The following is a 21897-nucleotide window of genomic DNA, read 5'->3' as shown; positions in this document are numbered from 1 at the left end:
TGGGAGAGAGATGAAAGGAGGATAGGGTGACTGGAGCAAAGTTCACAGAGCATTTAGGGATACCCATTTTTTTTTTCCATTTTACTACCCTAGAGGCGTTGTTGTCATTTCCACTGAACAAGCCGATGACACAGTGTCAGTTCCAGAGAGAGTGCACCAGACAGTGGGAAATGGCAGCTTTTAGGATGTCCATTTTAGGATTGAAAATACATCCTATGCTGGGGGAAGGGGATCCAGCCTGGCTGGCTCTGACTTTGACCAATACATCACTGGAACAGGACAAAATTAAACTGCAGAAGAAAGAACCAACGGAATCTGTAACATATGTAATTTAATCTCAGCGCCATTTATAACATATTGTACAGTAAACGGAGATTTGCATGTTTGCACGATCGTGGCTCAAGAGTTGGGAGTTCGCCTTGTAATCGGAAGGTTGCCGGTTCGAGCCCCGGCTTGGACAGTCTCGGTCGTTGTGTCCTTGGGCAAGACACTTCACCCGTTGCCTACTGGTGGTGGTCAGAGGGCCCGGTGGCGCCAGTGTCCGGCAGCCTCGCCTCTGTCAGTGCGCCCCAGGGTGGCTGTGGCTACAATGTAGCTGCCATCACCAGTGTGTGAATGTGTGTGTGAATGGGTGGATGACTGGATATGTAAAGCGCTTTGGGGTCCTTAGGGACTAGTAAAGCGCTATATAAATACAGGCCATTTTACCATTTACCATATATATATATCTACACTGCTTACACACACAATCCGGTTGTTCAGTGATGACATGACGAATCCTACTTCCGGGCCTAAAGTAGTCTGCGTTTAACATTTACCTTTTTTTTTTTAATAACATAAGATGTTCTTCTGCACTTGATTTTATCAAATAATTTGGAACTACTCTCACCATGCTTTGGATTTAAAGCAATGGGACAACGACTCGTAGCCTTTCAGCAGCCGATACATTATTTATAAGTAGACTAATTAAAACTAAACCTAGCTTGTCCACTTTCCATCCGGCTCATCAAAGTCCACCCCTGAATAACTCCCCTTTGAAGCCATTATGGGGAATATTGGGTAACATTCAGTGGAAATTAAATTGGACATAAGTTGCAATCTGTATGTAATTAAAGAGAGGGGGGGGGGGCAAAAAAGAGCTGGCTGTCATCCTGTCTCTTGTCAAACACTAAGATGCAATGGGCATTTTAAAGTAGGAAGAAAAGTAGAGTGTTTTTTTTCTGTTTTATTAGAAGCTTGTGTGGCAGCAAAGGAAAGTCATAGTGAGTACGTGACAGATCCCAGGTGCTTGATCTGCAGCCTAACTGACGGGCACCGACTATAATGTGAAATAAACCAGCTTTATTGCTATTTTAACCAGCTGACAAAAAGCTTTGAAGAGGTGATTACATGCAGGATGGAGCGCTAAGAAGAGGACAGACTCATTCCTTTACTTTTCATTAGCCACCAAATGAGAATCAAGATCAGTGACGGGCGTAGGTTAAACAGCTCTCCTGAGCACCGAAGTGAGCGGGCCTGTCGAGAAAAGAACTGCACAAACTATTTTCACTCATGTCGAGGGCATTATATTAGCACCAACTTTATATAATTAAAAGTTATCTAAAGAGGTGACCATAACAAATACAATCAAAAAGGAGATTTAGCCATGTTCACTAAAGGACTAAATGATTATCGGTTCCAAATTGGCTGGTCCAAAAAGAAAAAAGAAAAGAAAAAAAAAGAAAATATCCTGTGGGCAGCATTTTTCTGGTTAGAAATACCGTGTTAATGTCAAAGGTCAAGGAAAGATGGCCAGACTCAAATAACCACTAGTTATAACCAAAGTATGTACAAGAGCATCTCTGAAATCACAACACACTGAACCTTGAAGCAGATGGGCTACAGCAGCAGAAGACCACGAGGCTACTGTTTACACAGGCTCACCAAAATTGGACCACAGAAGATTGGAAAAATGTTGCCTGGTCTGAGGAATCTCAGTTTCTTCTGCAACATTTAGGTGGTGGGATCAGAGTTTGGACATGGAGAACACGAAAGCATGAATCCATCAAACATTGTATGAACAATTCAGATTGGTGGTGGTGGTGACAACTGACCATTAAACCCCACAGCCTAGATGAGTATTGTTGCTGACCATGTCCATCCCTTTATGACCATGGCGTAACCAATCTTCTGAATGCTGCTTCCAGCAGGATAATGTTCCATGTCACAAAGCTCAGTTCTCAAACTGGTTTGCTGTACAGGACAAAGACTTAATTGTACTCAAATAGTCTGTCAGTGTCAATATGAATCAAAATCTCTCAGGAATGTTTCCAGCACCTTGTTGAATCTAAGCCACAAAGCATTACGGCAGTTATGAAAACAAGGGTGTCCAACCCAAGACCAGCTACAGTAGGTGTACCTACTAAAGTGTCCAGGGAAGGCATGTTTGTCACTTCCCTATAAGAGCTAGCTAAACACAGGTCAATAACTGCCATAATTAAAAATATCCAAACAGCTGGAAAGTTACAATAATTGATTACAATAATTAATTGAGTACACACTAAGCAAGGACTGTGAAATATGCAAAAGCTTTTGTTCTTACTTTCTCAACCTCTGCATCGTGTCTCTGCTGCATCTTCAGTTTTTCCTCCTGATGCTTGGCCTCCAACACTTTGATCTTCATCTCGGTCTGAGAACAAAGAGAACCAAATGCCATATGTAACATTTACAACACGTTTAAAACCGTGATTTAACTTTTGTCATCCTACCACCAAATATTATGAGCAAGATATTTTAACCACTAAAATCTGTGTCCCAACTGTTTTACAGACACGACACGGAATAACAGAGCCTGTCTGTCAAAGGTAACATAAATCTGGATGATACAGTTACAGCATCTCCCAAACAAGTGCAGCTGATGATCAAATAAAACCACATTAAACCTTTAAAAAAATAAAAAGATTTTTCCACACACAGAGAGCTTCAAATGTGCCCAACTGTTTGCTCTGCTTATCTCTGTGTTAGGGCTGGGCTATCATACCGTTCATGGTAATACCGGTGTAATTTTGGGCAACGATAGGAAAATGAAATATCGCCATAGAATATGGGTAAAACGCGCATGCGCAGCGCCTATGTTTACATATGCACATGAGAAGAACGAAAGTAGATCGTTAAATGAAACGGATGAACCAGAATTGGTTTGTAAAAATGCTGCAACTTCAGTGGTGTGGAACTGGTTTGGCTTTCGTCCGTCAGATACACAACAAAGCACTATTTTTGGTAGCGCATGCTAGCGGGCCTTCGTTATTACCGTGTTGTTTGGAAAATACGGTACACTTAAAATCAATCCTTTGATTTTTCTGAAAATCGACAGTGCCCTTTATAATCCCGTGTGCCTTATGTATGAATTCTGGTTGTGTTTACTGACCTCGAAAGGATTTTATGTACACAGCGCTCGAAAATCTGTCAAATGTTTTAGTACGACTTTGCTAAGCTACGAACCCGCACTGCTTGATGGATTGTCGGAGCATTACGGCTATCGTAGGCAGGTGCCTCGCGGAGTGATACGTACTGTGCTTCAACATAATATTACCGTATTGTGTGTGTGTAACCTCTTTTTAAGTTTTGTGGATATTATACATGATTATGCTGAGGATATGTCGGCCAATTTCCACTGGAAATGCCTTTTGGTTAAACTGTCAGCAAGGAATTTGCACTGTTACGTTTTTATATAACTTTAATGCACATAAAAAACAGTTGCTTGTTTAAGTGAAAATACATTGATGGGGTTTTTTGCACTAATAAAGTTGTGGAGTTGTAAAGTATTTTGTCTAGTGTCAATTATATCGTCAGTTATATCGTTATCGCCAATTTTCAAATGTATATCGTGATAAATATTTTAGGTCATATCACCCTGCTCTACTCTGTGTACACGTTTGTTTACAATAAACAAAGTAAAAACCTGTTTGTGTGTAGTTAAGTTAATTATGCAGGGAAAGGCTGCTTTCATTCAAACACTGTTTTCAAAGGATCAAAAGTTCAACGTTGTCACGAGCATGTTGGAACAAATCTCCTGGAGCTAGAGGACGTTCACACACCGTAAAACAAAACCCTAATGATTCGTCACTTTCTGTAATTGACTCAAACAAAAAAGAAGAAAAAGAAAAAAAAATCTACGTGTTTTTCATCTTCAAAGAGCCATTAATCATCACACAACTACATCTGAAGGAGAGAGACAAAGCTACAAAATGACAGCTTTTTGACAAAACGTGGTTTCTAAATATTTAGTGGCTTAAACTTAAGCTAAGAATTTACTGATTTATAAAGCTGTCTCAGCTTTATAAAGATATAAATGTGCTTTTTACACACTTTCAAAGCTAACAAAAGAAAACAGAAAAAAAGAAGAAGAGGACACTTTTTGATCCATAGCCTAGTCTTACCAATAAGATGTGAAAGTATGAGCAGATAATACTCTAAGCCTTACAGTATTAAGGAATTTGTACTTACAGCTTTTGACCTGTGCATCTGTGGTCCAAAACACACTGTATCCTACCACTATTTAGCTGCCACTAGTAACAGTGATCATCGCTTTTATGAAAACACTCACTAATAATTACCTCAGAGATGGAGGTTATGTTTTTGGTAGCGTTCGTGTGCGTGTCATTCTGTCTGTAAACAGTATAGCTCAAAAAGCTTTGAATTCATTTGCTGAAGACTTTATAAGGATGTGGATTGGGCCTGTGTTAACAATCTATTAAAATTTAGCTTACATCCACCAACACCTCCCATTCACATGGATATCAGAACATTACCCAGGTAAGTGACACACCTGGTCCATCCATGTGATATAAAAGGAAATGTCATTGATCAGACCAGGCCACCTTCTTCCATTGCTCTGTCCAATTTGGATACTGTGGGGTTAGCAGCTATGCAGCCCCACACACAACAAACTAACACATTTCCATCATAACCAGCATTAACCTTTTCAGCAATTTGAGCTATAATAGCTCGTCTGTTCGACTGCACTGCGCAGGAAAGCCCTCGTTCATCACATGCTTCAGTGAGCCTTGGCTGCCCATGACCCCGTCGCTGGTTCACCACTGTTGGACCACTTTTAATAGATACTGACCACTGCAGACCAGGAACACCAAATATAAGCTGCAGTTTTGGAAATGCTCTGACCCAGTTTATTCAGCCATTTAATTTGGCTGTTTCAAACTTGCTCAAATCTTTACACTTGCCTATTTTTCCTAATTTCAGCATCAACTTTGAGGACAAAATGCTCACTTCCTCCCTAATACATCTCACTAGCATGTGCCATGATTAAGAGATAATAAGTCACCTGCCATATGTCATAATGTTATGCCTGACCCGTGTAAACGGGTCCTCCTACCCATTAGAATACACATCAGTTTAATGCTAAAGTAATGTTTTCTCATATAAAGATTTCTGTTCCCAGGCCTTCACCAGTACCAGCTTGGAGGCTGCCAATAAGAATAAACCCACAAAACCAATAAAACATATCAAACCTCTTTGTGTGAGTGTTAAAATTAAACATGTGTAAACATAAACTGGCTGGATAAGTAATGAATTCATTACTCAAACAAACCAGAATTTTCTATAATTAGCTACCTTTGGCTACTCCCTTATTTACAAGGGGTCGCTACAGCAGGTAACTTTGCATGTTTGATTTGGCAGATTTTTACAACCTTCCTGGTGCAACAACCATACAGATTTGTCTCCCTTTCTGGAGACAGGATGACCTTGCAAAGGCTGATGTCAATCTGTCACATGTCATGGAATAATAATGCTATTTTTATTCCACCTTTGGAAAAAGTATGTCTCACATTTTCCTAGTTAGATTGCTGTTAAGTGCCAACAACACACGGAGGCACAAAGAAAGTCTTTGACACAAAGATGACTGACCATTTCCTTTGATGTCCCTACTCATGTTTAGTCACTGTCTGTTCTGGTGTCTTAATCAACCCTAAAGCAGGGTGACAGTGTTCCTCCTTTGAAAGTGCGGCTGTGTGTATGACTATGTCAGCAGTTATAACGTCCCAGGGCTAGATCATGTTTGTTCTAGTCATCAAAAACTATTAAGCAGAAAATTCCCACAACATTACTTGGCACACTCAAACCACATTAGACCTTCTCTCTTAGAGAGAATCAAAGGGAAGTAACTGTGATGTCTGAGTACAGACATGATTTAACTACACAGGTGTTTAAGTGTACACATACAATACAATAAAAACACCAACAACATACTAAACATATAAAAAATTATAAATACATGTCGGCAATTCACTTTACATTGAGAGCCGTGTTAAAAATAAAATTCCAACTAAAATAATTGAATTGCCTTCTAGACGATTCTCCTCATTATTGTATTTCAGCTACACTTAGACACTGTATCCTTGACAAAGCTCTGTTAAGTATTCTGCTTCTTTTTTCCTTGATTTACTGCCATTTCTTGTGCAATTGAGGGGACCACAGGAGACGTGTCAGAGAAGAAAGGAAAAGGCAAAAGAAAAGGAGGGGGTAAGAAAAGACAGAGGGAGAGATGGGGAGAGAGGTAGCAGTGATTGAAAAGCAAAGGAGTTAGTAGAGACCTGATTCTGCCCTCCCCCCGTCCCCTCTACTCCCCAAAAAAAGAACGTGTGGGGGTGTCACTTTCTCATCCTCTGTTCAAATGCTCTTTGGAGAAAGTTTGCCAAACTAGATCAGGGGTGTCTGAAACTTGTTTATAAAAGGCGTCGGTGAAGGAAGGAGGAGGAGGAATGTCGTACACCTAAGGCTTTTGAGACAGCTTCAATCAGCCCAACTGGGTGGTACAGCTTTTTCCCTTTTCTCTTCTTCAGAGTTGTAGCGAGCGCTGTAAGATGCCATGTTTTTTGACACTTCGCTCTTGAAAGGATGAGAGGCTAGAGAAAGAGAGAGAGAGACGGAGGAAAGAAAGCGAGGACGGGTACGAGAAAGGGAAGGAGGTTGCTTTTTCTGCTCTCGAAACCATCGCGGGGTCAGGGCCTTTTCCCTCGGGGGGGACGTGTTCACAAATCGGCTGCTAACTGTTTAGGCTCCACAAAGCAAGGTTGCATTTGTGCATTTCCTTCATCGCGCTTGAGATGTACAATGTCCCGGTGCGTCTTTCATCCTCAGTAAACACAGATGCTCTAGGATAGTCGGTATACAGCGCTGCACTATCTGCTCAGGAGCAGCTAGATGCCATTTCCACAGTCTGACAAGAAGTTAATTTACTGTAGTCTGTCCAGATTGTACAGGCCGGATAAAAACTTTGGCTAAAATTCGACTCTGACATGTGGGGAAATAAATAAATAAATAAACTGCAGCTCTGAATACAGAGTAAGTAAACACACTACTTAAAAATTTCTAACATGAAAACATCAAATATGCAAACTCAAAAGCTGAGCAGTAACTTCATCATCTTGGAACACTGCAGATCCTTTATATCTTCTAGCCTGAAGCGCCATACTGAACTAGTCCCTTTAAAAAATACTAAGACTCAATAGGTTACTCTTTTTTTTTTAGCTTTGAAAAGCGATCAGATAAGGCAGGCTATGGCCCTCTAAGTCACAGGCTGTGAGCTCAAGCTCCATCCTAAGGGTCTTAGAATAGAGAGACTGCATCATTATGGCATCAGAAACCAAAGCGTACTGATCTTCATTCAGGGAATTGTGACCATTAGAATGGTACTGCTTGACACTAACACACTGCCAATCCCTCAGGTCAGGTACCAAGGGGGGGGGGGGGGGGGGGGGGGGGGGTAGTTTGTAGACGGCATGAACGCACAAACTGCAGAAGAAAGTCTGGGTATTTTAGTCAGTCTGTCAGTATGTTCCATAATTACAAGACTTAGGCCTATGTATAGCGTAACCTGACTCATCGGTCGACATTTAATTGAATTTCCAAATAAAGGCCCAGCCCTCTTAATGCTAAGCACTGCTAGAGCGCGCTGTAGGATTAGCAGGACTTTAGCAGGACATTTTCCACATTTTCCCCTGTAAGTGTGCATATATGTATAAGCTAAGTTACTTAAAGCAATGGCAGCTTGCAGGGAAGTTTCTCAGCTGCCACTCATTGTTCCACAAGGGAAAAAAAAACAGTCTGCATTTTTAGTAATGCAGTCAGTAGATTAGCAGGAGGATGAGCTTGGTGTGAAAGCTGAGATGTTCGTTAAGCTGCCACCAGCTTAATGGCATGTGGCGTGTATAACACTTTAAACCTGGGTAAATTTCCAACTATGCTTTAGGGATTACGGGGAAGTGATGTCACTGTGATTTCCCAGACCTAACCCAGACAGCCACGGAATAGCAGAGCCGGACAAGATTACGAGAAAAGTTTCTGCATGCCGGCAAAGTCAAAGGGCAACATGGGTTGACTACGAAGAAGGTGCTTTACCCGTACAAACCTCGCAGTCTTACCTTTTGCTGTAAGTCTGTGTTTTTTTCAGCATTTTAAATACCTCACTACAGTGGCCACAGACTGGTCCAAAACACAAGCTGCAGCTTAATACTGTGCCTGAATAAGGAACTGCTCATGGTATGTTCCATTTTTTAAATAAATAGTACAAACAGCACTCCCATCATCGGGTAACTGACTGACTTTGAAATTCACCTATGTGGTACTTTATGCTACGGTCACACTAGGCCAAATAGTGGCTAGATTCTGCAACACGATCATAAACGACTGCGACTGTGCGCCTTAGAAACGGATGAAATGGACTCGGACCGGGTCAGCTAACAACTCACAGTTACAGTTGCTGTCTTCTGAGTTACTTTGGTGCATCAAGACAGCGATACAACAGCAATAAGACAGATTCAGTCTGCTATCAGTTTGCGACTGGATGGGGCCAAGTTGGAAATGACACGTGTAACTGTGATAATGCGGCGGTTAACTGTGATACATTGGTGAAAATTGCAAATCTTTTATTGTCTACATACACAAAACTTTGCACTTTGTTTACAATCAGATTCCAGCCAGAACCCCACAGATCTAAAACAGATATTCCTCTACAAATATCAAAGTATCCAGAGAAGGACACGTATGAGTGCAACAAATTACAAATTGTTAGTACCAAATGCATTTGTTGTCCATCCGTAATGTAGTAAGCCTAAATCACATACGCTTATATTTAACAATCTAGATGCACTTTTCTTAGAAAACCATAGTCTCAATACAAGTTGAGACTAAGTGCAATGGATTTCCTGAACTTTTAGTATTTCCCACATTGCTAGCATGTGACCTCGGTAAACGGCCGGTGCCGTTTGCCATGGCTTTCTTCCTAAAAATCCATGCTCATATTCAAGGCCGTTCACATATGAACTAAATCTCACAGCTCACACCAGTGTCAGACTCGTAATATACTGTGCGCACCAAAAACACTAAGCATATGCTCAAATACCACTTTCACAAACATCAAAAACACTGAATGTCATAAACATTACACTACACAATTTATTGACGGACAATTATGTCGCACTGCACTAGATCACACAGGTGTATCTAATAAAGCGGTAACTCACTGCATTAAATATGTTCTGCTGAGGTAAATTTATATTCCCACCACACACGGCTGTATGGAGCCAGTGAGCTAGTCTGAGGTGGGATCAAACAGCATAGGACGTGGCTTTAATGTTTTCATAATGGAGTTGCCTCATTCAGTCAGTGCACAGAAACATTGCCTGACTGGTAAAAGAAGATTTACATCCACCGATCACAAACAGATCCTTGTCATGAGAGACCAACAAACCAGACCATTCTTGTCCAAAATGTCCTGTATGTTTTTCCAGCCAGAGCTTACTGACTGGCTGCAGGTATGAAAAGCCATAGCTATTACAGACAAGTCATGCTCAGTTTTATATTTAACAGTGCATTAAAAGGTGGATGGTGGGAGGAATGTGTGGGGGTTCGGGGAAGTTTGGGAGGAGCACACGGGACTTCAAAGCATGTTTTCAGAATAGGATTTTCAGCTTAAATCCACATAAGGGAAAAAAGTGTCATCACTGGGAACTTGCATTATATTTGTCTTTTTAAGAGGCCTTGGCTATTTCAACAGTACAAACAGTATGTGTGTGTGTGTGCGCGCACGTGGCTGTGGGGGCGTTTAATGCCATAAAGCAACAAGAGAGCTTGTCCAGCAGAGTGTCTCTGACTGTGTTAAATTCTATGCTGTAAGCAATGTCTGTGTCAAGCGGTGGCTTCATGTTAACTCGCTCACTAGCTGGTGAAATAGTTTGCTGAAAAGTTCAACAATAATAACATACATTATATGAAAGCTGACAGCCATTAGTTTTACTGTTGTAAAACTAATGGCTGTCAGTGCGCCCCAGGGTGGCTGTGGCTACAATGTAGCTTGCCATCACCAGTGAGTGAATGTGTGTGTGAATGGGTGGATGACTGAACGTGTAAAGCGCTTTGGGGTCCTTAGGGACTAGAAAAGCGCTATACAAATACAGGCCATTCACCATTCGCCATTGTTATGGCTACTTAATGTATATGTACACTCACTGGCCACTTCATTAGGTGCACGTTGCAAGTACCAGCTTGGCTTAATGGCTTAGAATTAAAATATCTGCTGGAAACATTCCTCAGAGATTTTGGTCCTTATTGTCATGACAGATTTATTGGCTGCACATCCATGATGTGAATTTCCCGTTCCACCACATCCCAAAGGTGCTGTGTTGGATAGAGATCTGGTTATTGTGGAGGTCATTTGAGTACAGTGAACTCACTGTTATGTTCAAGAAACCAAATTTGAAATGATTTGAGCTTTGGGATATGACAGAAGAGGGGCACACTGTGGTCATAAAAGGATGGACATGGGTAGCAACAATAATCAGGTAGGCTGTAGTGTTTAACAATACTAACTTGGTACTAAGGAGCTCAAAGTGTGCCAAGAAAATATCCCCCTTATCAATACAACACCACCAGCCTGAATTGTCGATACAAGGCAGGATGGAGTCATGCTTACATGCTGTTTACAGCAGATTCTGTCCCGTCCCTTTGAATGTCTCCTTCCCTGGTTGTAACGAGTGGTTATTTGATTTACTGTCTCTTAAACCCTAGAGACCGTTGTTTGGGAAAAATCCCAGTAGATCAGCAGTTTCTGAAATACTCACACCAGCCCATCTGCCACTAACAACCGTGACGCATTCACTGAAATTACCTTTCTTTCCCATTCTGATGCTCGGTTTGAACATTAGCAGGTCATCTTGACCATGTTTCCATCCCTAAACTGATTGAACTGATGGACCAAACCAAGTGGCCAGTGACTGCATAAAGTATGTATATTCTCAGTTAGTGGCAAATGTCTCTCATTCTGGTTCATACCTCTTTGCTCTGTAACAGTTGTGCACCCTGATCACTGGCCAAGTTACTCTTCCCCCCAAAGCTTGACTTGAAAATCTAAGGAGATATAGTAAAGAGAGATGTGGGAATGAGAAGACTCAGGAAATCAAAGACAATTTTCTTCACGTAACAATAAATAAAGTACAAGAGACCCCCTGACAACTTACTGGTGACAAGGGAACGGGCTCCTCTCGCAAATACCTTGGCTTCTCAATCTGAAAGAGTAAACAGAAAAACTTTAGACCTCTCTTTGGCTCCTTCCTCTCTTAACAAAGCCTTACCACTACCTCCACCCTAAGTCTGCCATAAACAATGTGGGGAGCACATCAAAAGCCCAGTGCTATGGCTGAAGCCTCTTCCGTCAACTTGTGTCTGTTTAGAAAGGCAGAATGCGTCGGGACACTTCAAGGCTTTGTGTGTGTGGCGAGCTCTGTTTCCGCTCTTGGCCTCTTTCTGCTGTCCCTTTTGTCAACACTCAGGACCGCTAATCTCTAAGCTATCCCTGGTCCATTTACTGTCACGCTGAGACAAATGTGTACACATCCCTGCCAAAACACTGACACAGCGTATTCTTTGATTACAATATGAAACACAGTAGACTGAAAAAGAGCGAGCCGCTAAACCACCTGAAAGTAAGCGGGTCACGGTCCATGTCTCTCTGCGGTGTTACATCAATACACCTCACTAACTGTGACACAAACTGCAAAAATATCTGCTGCTTGACAGCCTGCTGTTTTTGCTTGCACTATTTGACATTTGTTTATGACCCCATTACTTTCTTGTGAACTCGCACTATCATACAGCGTTTCGCTCTGATGCACTGGGGCTGTCTGTAGGGGCTGCCAACTAGCAGCAAGATCACGGCTTTTCAAAGCAGCAGAGCCGACTCTAGAGATGACAGCAATGACGCCCAGTAAACAGTTCTGTTGCTAATCTCTTCAACATAGCAATGAAGGAGGAGAACAAGGAGGAAGAGAAGGAAGAGGAGGGAAGTGTGGGACTCATTCAATGTAAAAAAAAAAAAAAGGGGGGGGTGGGGGGGGGGGGGGATTTAATGCCGTAAGGTGGCACGGCCCACGCAAAGCTAATCCAGAATGAATGGGAAAAAACAGGACCTGAAAAAAACCTCAGAGTTTGGGCCTCAAACGTTTACAGTTACAGTATGAGGATAAAGACAAAATCTTTGCTTTAGGGTGAGTAACTGTGGCTCCCTGCTAAGTCTACACGCAGGTAAAAACAGGTCATACATTTCACTGCAAGTCCTCAACAAAAGGAAACATCCGAGTTAGACCGCTCGACATAACCAGCGCTATAAAAAAAATAAATAAAAAAAATAACCAGCGCTGCGGTGGTGGGTGCAATGATGTGTGATGAATTGCTACTTAAGTCTGGCGAAGGCCAGAAAACAAATTCACATTCGCCAAGTGATGAATCAATCGATATTCTTCTAAACTAGTGCCCAGACTGAAAACAAGAATGGGATTTTCTTTTTATATCTACAGACAGCCAGTCATCACATTTGATTGAGCACGGCCCACAGGGCGAGGAAGACATGCAGACTAAATGCTGTGGTGTAATGCTGGCATGGTGCAATGCTAAACTTGGACTCCGTGCACATGTATGCCTGTGCACATACTCTTGCCCTGCATGCCTGCCCACACACACACACACTCCTCTAAGCATATGTTTGTCCAGCCTCGCAGCTGGCACGGCGTCCTGTGTCATTGAATCCTGACGTGGATGGATGGACGGACGCACAAGAGGAACAACACTTCAAATCGCAAGGGATGGCTCTCCAGCCAAAAGAGAGGCCATGATTGATAGCTTCCTAGTTTTGGACTGGTGTTGAGCAAGTCGTCGGCACAGCCCTTTTAACCACAGACAGCCAATGGTAGGAGCAACAACTGAACAACTGTATTACATGTGACACAAGTTTAAAAAACTTCTGCCTACAGGTAGTCCTGTGCATATTGCACCCATCTCTAAGGTAGCAAAACTCCCATTTTACATAAAACTAGCTGCTCTAACACACAAACCACATGAAAGTTAAAAACAGATGGAGGTCCAGCTGACTCAGGTTTTGTGTCCAGCTTTCCAAGTCTGAAGCAATTTGTTATACACTGTCCGGTTACCATGTTACCAATGCTGACTGCACTCACTTTATTACATCAGGGTGAAATGAACAACAAATCGATATGGATTGCTTCAGAACATCTAAAGAGATGCTAAAGATGTTCCAGATAAAATGATGCTCAGCTGTGCTGAAATTTCATAGGCGTCGGGCACTTTGAGGCAGCGCATCTATAAAAACTTCTATAAACTTGAGCAGGCCTGTGTGTATTTGTGTGTGAAGGAACATCTGTTGATTTGAAAGATGCAGGCTAGGGGGAGGGTTGCCAAGCAATGCCTCTTATCAGCGTTTCAACACAGAGGAAAGCAGAGCAGCGCGGTGCGCTGCTTCACGTCAGCTGATGGATGCCTCAGATTACCCCTGTACCGAAAGAGAGAGGGAGAATAAAGGGGAGGTAGTCACAGACAGACGGAGAGGACAATGGATTGGAGAAACGTGCAAAAAGTCGGAAAACAGAAAGGGGAGATTTTGCCAAAATATTAGTGGAGAAAGGAGAAAGTCAAAGGTAACAAGCATGTTAAAGAAAACAAAACAAAAAAACAGAAGAAGAAGAAAAAAAAAAAGACAGTCGAAGGGTCATGCAGGTGAGGCGATAGGAACATAAGAGGGCAGGGGGCATATCAAGCCCAGGCCTGATGCACTCAGATAGAGAAGATAAGAATGATTCACACATCTTCAATTTCTCAGTTTACACAACCTTTCTCTCGCTCCCCGTCCTACCCTGACATCCTACAATAGCGCCAAACTGCCTAAAGGAAGTGTTTTCAAGAGAACACAGGTGAAAGGCCTCTCAACCCTTTGTTCGAACGGTGCTGTTAACTCTGCGTCACTGCACTACTGATGCGGATGTACTTAAGTGCTCAGACTCACTGCTGTCACTGTGGCGAGCAACAGCACGTTTGACAGCTGCATGTAACAAAGAAGCTCATGGCATGCCCCTGGACTCACCCCCAGGTTCCAGCTGTTGAGACGAGCCTCCAGGTCACTGTCATCAGGAGATATATGGTTTGGCTCCCCATCCACCTGAGGAGGGGGGGGGGACAAGGGTGGGATAAAAAAGAAGGGTATCAACAGCAGGAATAAAATGGAAGTTAAGATGGTTGATATGTTTTCTGACAGCGCTCTGATTGGCAGTTTGGCCAGAGGAACAGGCGGTGATGGAGGTTATCACTGCCTGCTGACACAATGTAATTTCTCTCTTGGCAACAACAAAAGGGCTCTTTAAAAGCTTACAGATACACAGTGCACCCACATGTGTTTAACTAACAACCCTCTACTCCCTTGTTATCTCCATTTCTCCACCCTTTGCTCCCTCGCTCTCCTCCCTCTCACATACAGTGCTCCAGATGTTTGGCAGTTCCACATCATTTCCGTCACACAGTAAATTCCGCAAGAGGGGCATATGTGCAGCTCGGCTGCCTGTCATTCTTGTTTTTCTCCAGCCTTTTGTTTTACGACGGGGCGCCGGATTTATTTTATGCAGGATAAGTTGACTGCTTGCAGGGGCTTTTATTGATACAAGATCAGTTTACTCTAGTCGAGGTTGGGCAGCAAGGTTGAAATGGGGGAAATATCTAATAAAGTTGAGAGAGTGATAGGGAAAGGAGATATGTTGTTGAATTTGATTAAGATCTCGTGGAGTGTGGACCTTGGGTGTACCTCAGCAGAACTGCATCGATGCAAAGAAATCGCAGAATGGAATAGCTTGGGATTAAATGCCCTTTCTGATTAAAAAGGCATTAAGGTTCCAGAGCCTCGCCCTTAAACAAACATTTCAATATCTAGGAATGCTGGGTATGCAGGCCACCGGCTGTTCAAAACAGCATGCTGCATTCTCAGAATTGCACCATAAATTCAAAGCATTACTTTTAAATACAGTACTGTGCAAACATCTTGAGGCACCACTCATTTTTTTAATATTTTGATTCCTAGAGGTCAGACTTTCATGTCATTTTTGTTAGTGGTCTTGAGCAATAGTTCTCCGGGCTTTTTAAAGGCCTTTCAAAGTTCTTCTTTGGACATTGGCTTTTTTTTTCATTAATTTTCATTCCAGTTATACCTGACCATTTTCACAGCAGTGTTTTTATTTGTTAAGCCACTTAACTGGCCTATGAATCATTAACCAAAAAAAAGTAGCTAACTTAATAGAAGAACCAGTGTTATGTCTGCACATGAAGACATGAAAAGAACCGATTTTTAAACTGTAACTTTGGCCTCTTTATTGACAGTCTGATGTAAACACCACAATTTTTTTCCTATTTCTTTATTAGAATATATGAAAAATGGAAAGATAACACAAGTATAAAATAGTATTTTTGCACAAACAAGATGATTCCTGCAGATTCCCACACTATTAGCTGAAAATGTGGCATATCTCAGCATGGTGTGCAGTCCATCCATCCGTTGTCTTCCGCTCATCCTTTTCAGGGTTGCGGGGAGGCTGGAGCCTATCCCAGCTACCTGGGCAGGGTACACCCCGGATAGGTCACCTGTCTGTCACAGGGCTAACAAATAGAAACAAACAACCATCCCACTCACATTCACATCTATGGGCAATTTAGAATGAACCTAACCTCACTAACCCACGTAAACATAGGCAGAAAATGCAAACCCCATACATAAAAGACCCAGCCAGGTGGTGGAATCCAACTCAGGACCTTCTTGCTGTGAGGCTGACTGACATTGGCTTAATTTCTCAGTACGACAATGGTTCCAAACAACTGTCAGTGTGTGAAAGCATATATAGGTCACTATCAGTCATGGATTCGCCTCCACCAGAGCTCAGACCGTGTGGGATGATTTTGACAGAAAACAGAGCAAACATCCAAATAGGAGCTTTGAATGTCCTTCAAGAAACCTGGAGAACTATTCCTGAACACTACTTAAGGAAATTATAAGAAAGCTTTCCTAAGAGAGTTCAGGGTGTGTTGAAGAATAAAGGTGGTCATATCAAGTATTGGCTTTAAACTTCCTTTACAAGCAGTGTTTTGGTTTATATCCTTATATAATTCCATGTATTCTTTCTACATCAATAAATCACTGCACCTATTTCCCACTTTATAAGGAGATGAAGGGTAGCTCAAGACTATCAATAAACAGGACACAATATTGACAATGTCTCTCAGTGCAATGTGTTTTGCATCTCCTAGTTTTCACACACCTTGGAGGGAGGAGAGAAAAAAAAAAAGCACACGGATATACCCCAGTGGGAGGATTCTAACATGTAAATAATGGCTCACAATCATGGATCATAACAAATGCAATAACAGCGGACAGCACCACAAACTGCAACCTGATAAAGAGGTGAAGGAACACCTTTTTTAAAAAACAATATTACAATCATAAAGAAGAAGTTGTAAAGCTGTTTTAAGCTGCACACATTATGTGTGTCAGCTGTGAAGACATTATAGTCACTTTTGCGAAACAGAAACTTGCGGGCACAGGGATTTTCCTCCGACTTCATGGGGAAATGAGTTTAGGAATTCCCAAATTGGTCAACATTAAAGAAGAAAGCAAAACGTTGGGTCTGCTGTTTGTGTTGGCAACAGCAGCCTGGTTGCTGTTAATATTTCATGTCTCATCAACGCTACCTCGCAGGGACCTATAAATCTAATTGCTGAATCGTAACACAAACATGCCGGGGAAGTCCAGAGGTGCGATTAGAAATTCTGAAGAATAGCGATGAACTAACCATTCTTGTAACTTGTCTGGGTGATTGTCTCAGTGGACTGGAAGACACGGGTCGTGATGCTGCCCTATCCTCATATGGCCTTCTCCTGGAAGAAAAAATTGAGAGACAAACACAAATGTAAAAGGTTAACCTACAATATGTGTGTGCATATCTCTGGAGTCTGCTCAAATCGCTCTTTGCATATGAATGTGCTTGCATAGGCAGCCTGCCTTGCCATTTGCACAGATCAACATCTGGCACTGGCTGCATGGTTTGTGGCCTGCACTTCATCCCATCTGAACAATAAATGTCTCTGCTACACATCAGTCTGTTTCCACGCACAGCCCACGGGGCACCAGTCTATAACATGTACAATCGCTTTATAATCGCATATCTCAATTGATGCCTCACATTTCATCCGTCATGGTTTAAACAAGCAGCCTGACGTGGAAAAAAGCTTATATCCACTGACACACATGCAAACAAGTACGCACACACACATACTCCTCATTCTCACTATTGCCTCTCTGCCACACGCGCGCACACACATCTGCATAACTGAGCTAACAATCTCATTAAGCACTGGCGCACACAAGGCACTTAAAGCCCACTGATGCTAATTGAATGAAGATGTTAGAGAAAGCAGGGAGATGTAGGACAACAGTGAAGAATAAAATAAAAAAGAAAAGCAGCTATCATCTTATAAAGACATCCCATTTCATTGTGAGGGCACTGTTTCACACTCTCAATGTGGAGCCTCTGGGCATCCTATCACTGCTGGGTTTTTTTTAGCATTCCTGGTATTCTAAACCTCATTTGTCATGTCATTTAAATGTCATGTCAGTAAACAATTAGTATTCAACTATCGAAATAAATTTAAAAAAAATACAAAGATGCCTGGTTCACTATCAAAGTGGCATGTATTGCCAGTAACTAATGCTCTCGGTTGTGTATTGTTATAGTCTGGACCTGCCGGTTCAGATAGAGGGAGAGGAGGTGGAGGTGGTCAACAATAGGGCTGTGCGATATGAACAAAATCTCATATCCCGATATAAGAATTCTATCGTCCCGATAACGATATAAATCACAAAAATGTAACATTTTCTGTAAATTCTGTGAATCTCGGGCAGCTCGACTTGCAGGAAGTGTTTCCAGCTGCGCGTCATGTAGCTGGAGTCCAGTGTTTTAACCGATGCATGATACTATAGATTTTTAGACATAAGTTGTAACGGCCGCCGTTTTCTTTGTGAGTATTTATTACACAGCGTGCTGCGGGGAAAAGCCTGTTCTAACGTTTGAGTCTAAGGTTTATTTTTTTAGCACCTGGCAGCTCTTTTTTGCTTCTCATCTGTAAATAATCTGCTCTTTCACGTGATTCGGTTTATTTTGAAAAGTCTCAACAGGATCTTGAGCTTTATTGTGAAAGGTTTATGGGGAACATAAACAAGCGGACACGCGATGGTGTTACCGTCGTTGTTGCTAACCACAACGCATAAAAACAGCCGCTTGTCCGTCAGTAGTGTGGTTATATTAAATATAAGAGAAAGAAGAAATTAATATAGCCACTACAGTGACCATCAAAAGGATGAAAAAATATTGCCGTAAACAGTTTATTTTGCGACACCACGAAACAAACGATAGCATAAAATGAAACGATAGACGTTTTTACGTCATCCGATATATATCGTTATATCGAACAGCCCTAGTCAACAAGTACCTCGGGCTGTGGGTGGACAACAAACTGGACTGGTCATGCAACACAGAGCACCTGTATAAAAAAGCCCAAAGCCGACTGTACTTCCTCAGGAGGCTGAAGTCTTTTAACATCTGCAGGAAGCTCCTGAGGATGTTTTATCAGTCGGTGGTTGCTGGAGTACTTTTCTATGCTGTGGTGTGCTGGGGGAGCAACACAGCAAAGGAGGACTCATCCAGGCTGGAAAAACTGATCAGGAAGGCTGGCTCTGTGGTCGGCATGAAGCTGGACACTCTGGTGACAGTGGCAGAGAAAGGGACACTAAAAAAAAAATTGCTGGACATTATGGACAATGCTGGGCATCCTCTGCACACGGCCATAAACAACCAGAGGAGTCTGTTCAGTGACAGGTTGCTTCTCCCAAAGACAAGAACCAACAAACTCCTATAGTCACGAGCCAAGTTGTGAAAACGTTACCATATCCTGTCATAATGTGAGTAATTAAGGTCATCTGGGTAAATGTGTGATCATCTTATTATGATGCATCCCGTAAAAGAGACCTTGGTCTCAATAAGAGATCATTAAATGAACCTAAACTCATTGAACTGATAATCAGTGCAACTGTATTACTAACAGAATCGCTTACATAACTTTTGCAACAAGTTTAGACAATTAGAACTTATCCTATAATTTATCTTTGGTGGCTTTGCCTATCATTTATTATAATGGACTTGTCAATCAACTCTTTGTGTAGTATCTAGGTATAGTTCGCTGATTTATGCGACATTTTTGGCTAATATTTCTTTGGGAATTACCTTGTTGGTGTAAAAATACTATTTCATGCCTACTGAACTCTTCTATCAATGGCATTTTTGTAGATTCAACTAAAGATACTGGAACAAAAGGCTATTAGCAACAAAGAGGCTAAAAATACAATTTAAAATTAGTCCATTCATGTTTAGACAACACTCATGCATACCATTAGTTTGTTGCCTTTTTATGCTTGAATGATTTATAGGTTAGTGTTAAGTGGCATAACAAACAAGAACATTCCTTTGCAAATGGTCAGATACATTTGACTGGACAATCAATGTCCTAAAAAAATCCTTTGAAAAAAAATCTTCAAAAGACCTGGAGAACTATAGACCAAGACCACTTTAATAAATGACGAGGAAATCTTCCTCCTTGTCTGCTCAATACTTCTTCACCGCACTGTATTTATCATGTTATTAAGTTGTTGTACCAAAGAGAGTGGCGTAAATAGGATTCTGATCTAATAACACACTTGTAATTGACACTGGTGATGTTACAACATACTGATTAGATGTAGAAATGATTGTCCCATTTCTTTATATGTAGCATTTACAAAATAGTTCATTTTGGAGTGTTTAATAGCTGGAAGAAGTCCGGTAGCGCTCGAGTCTATTTCATATGTTACAGCTTCTGTAGATGCAGAGTTGATTTCACAAAAACATGGCGCAGTCTAATATCACTTCTGAGAAACCAGTCAGTGGATGTCAAGAATGAACTGAAATGAGTGCTTTACATCACTCACAATAAATTCCAATATTGTTTCATTAGTCTGTGAATAATTATGTGAAGACACTTCAAAAGACAGAGTTTCCCTCTCTAAGCATGTGTCCACACACACACACACACACACACACACACACACACACACACACACAGAACATGGATAAGGGGGCCAAGCTTTGCAATTTTGGGCCTCTAAGTCAACAGGTGGATGAGGATAATTGAATCAGATGTGTCTGGAGTCTGAGGCCCAGAGATCAAAGCAGTGGCAAGTCAGGCCAGAGCTACACACACACACGCGCACACACAAGAAAATGAGAAAACCATGTAGACCTTCAGAAGCTGCAGCTTGGCTGATTAAAGAAACCTGACATCCATACACCAGTCTGACCTCCAGGTGCAGAGCCAGTGGGTCCGGGTCTCAGGCTTCGGGCACCCTCACTAAAGCAGTCTGACCTTGGGACACTAACATCCCTCTGCCCCCACCTATTCTCCACCATAACCCTACACCACCTGGAGGGGGGAGAAGGGGGGGGGGGGGGGCGCGACAAAAAGAGAGTGGGGGCCTGTGAGCACGAGATGTGAGGCTTTTCAATCAACATCAACAACTGACTTCAGAAAATGCAGAGGATTTATTATCCATCCTTTCAATTTAGCAATGAAACATCTTTAAACATAAGACATTATATGAAACACAGATTATGTTTTATATGATCTGCTGACCAATGCAGATTGGCTGCTTTTATGTCCCACAGCATTGCTGTACCTGGACTGCTGCTATATACGAAGCGGTAGCTCTATCTGGTGGCTAAATAAGGAATTAGAAATACCACAGCTTAAGAGGAAAGCATGCTTGGAATTCAATATTTCTGACTAATGCTACAAAATATTATCAGCTAAACACACACATATACACAACATGCCACATCCACTTGTGTGTAATCTCAAAACCTCCGAAAAAAAAACCAGCACAATTTTACATTTAGACATTGAAACCCAAACCAGCCAGCTTCAGAAGCTAAACGTAGCCCTGCCTATCACCTGACTAATGGTGCGTGAAACAGATCAAATGCTGCCACATCACAGGGAGGGACTCAGACGAGTTCCTTCTATTTAATCTTATCTAAATGAGAGAGAGACATAAAAGGACTCTTGGTCTGGCTAATTTTCTCCATCAGGACATTAGTCTGTGATCTGAAGGTCTTTCATGGTCTTATCCTAATCAGACACCATGGTACTCAGCAGTCTGCTTGCCACAAAAATCCCCTCTATCCACACCCTCTAAGGCTGTATCTAACTGAAGGTAGCCACACGTTTTCTTTTACATCATCTGTAATTCAAGTTCGGCCTATGAGTCTTATCCATGTATGGCCTATGGCCATACATGGATAAGACTCATTTAAACAATATGAGCAAGTCATATAAAATAAAGCCCAGGAACAGAGACAGTTTGGAAAAGACACCAGGGCTGATGCAGAGAGTTGGTAGTTAACCAAATCAAGATCTTTTGGAACTGTGGGAAGA

General features: G+C 41.9%; 1 protein-coding gene across 8 annotated transcripts in view; it reads right to left on the bottom strand.

Annotated features, from left to right (window-relative positions):
- Window positions 1-21897, bottom strand: part of cep112 (centrosomal protein 112) — a 122911-nt gene that overhangs the window by 94153 nt on the left and 6861 nt on the right. For 7 of the 8 annotated variants that reach the window (XM_040051023.1, XM_040051053.1, XM_040051061.1 and 4 more), the window contains exons 5-9: window positions 17169-17253; window positions 14426-14500; window positions 11514-11561; window positions 11329-11403; window positions 2582-2668 (exon numbers count right to left, since the gene is read on the bottom strand). In XM_040051023.1, coding sequence (XP_039906957.1) covers window positions 2582-2668; window positions 11329-11403; window positions 11514-11561; window positions 14426-14500; window positions 17169-17253 — 370 coding nt within the window. The remainder of the gene's footprint in view (window positions 1-2581; window positions 2669-11328; window positions 11404-11513; window positions 11562-14425; window positions 14501-17168; window positions 17254-21897) is intronic. The other variant, XM_040051069.1, reaches the window with a different exon arrangement.

This window comes from Simochromis diagramma, unplaced genomic scaffold (genome assembly GCF_900408965.1).
Source record: "Simochromis diagramma unplaced genomic scaffold, fSimDia1.1 OVJJ01000321.1, whole genome shotgun sequence".
Taxonomy (NCBI): domain Eukaryota; kingdom Metazoa; phylum Chordata; class Actinopteri; order Cichliformes; family Cichlidae; genus Simochromis; species Simochromis diagramma.
Note: the sequence above shows the minus strand (reverse complement) of the source record. Positions and strands in the feature narration are given on the sequence as shown.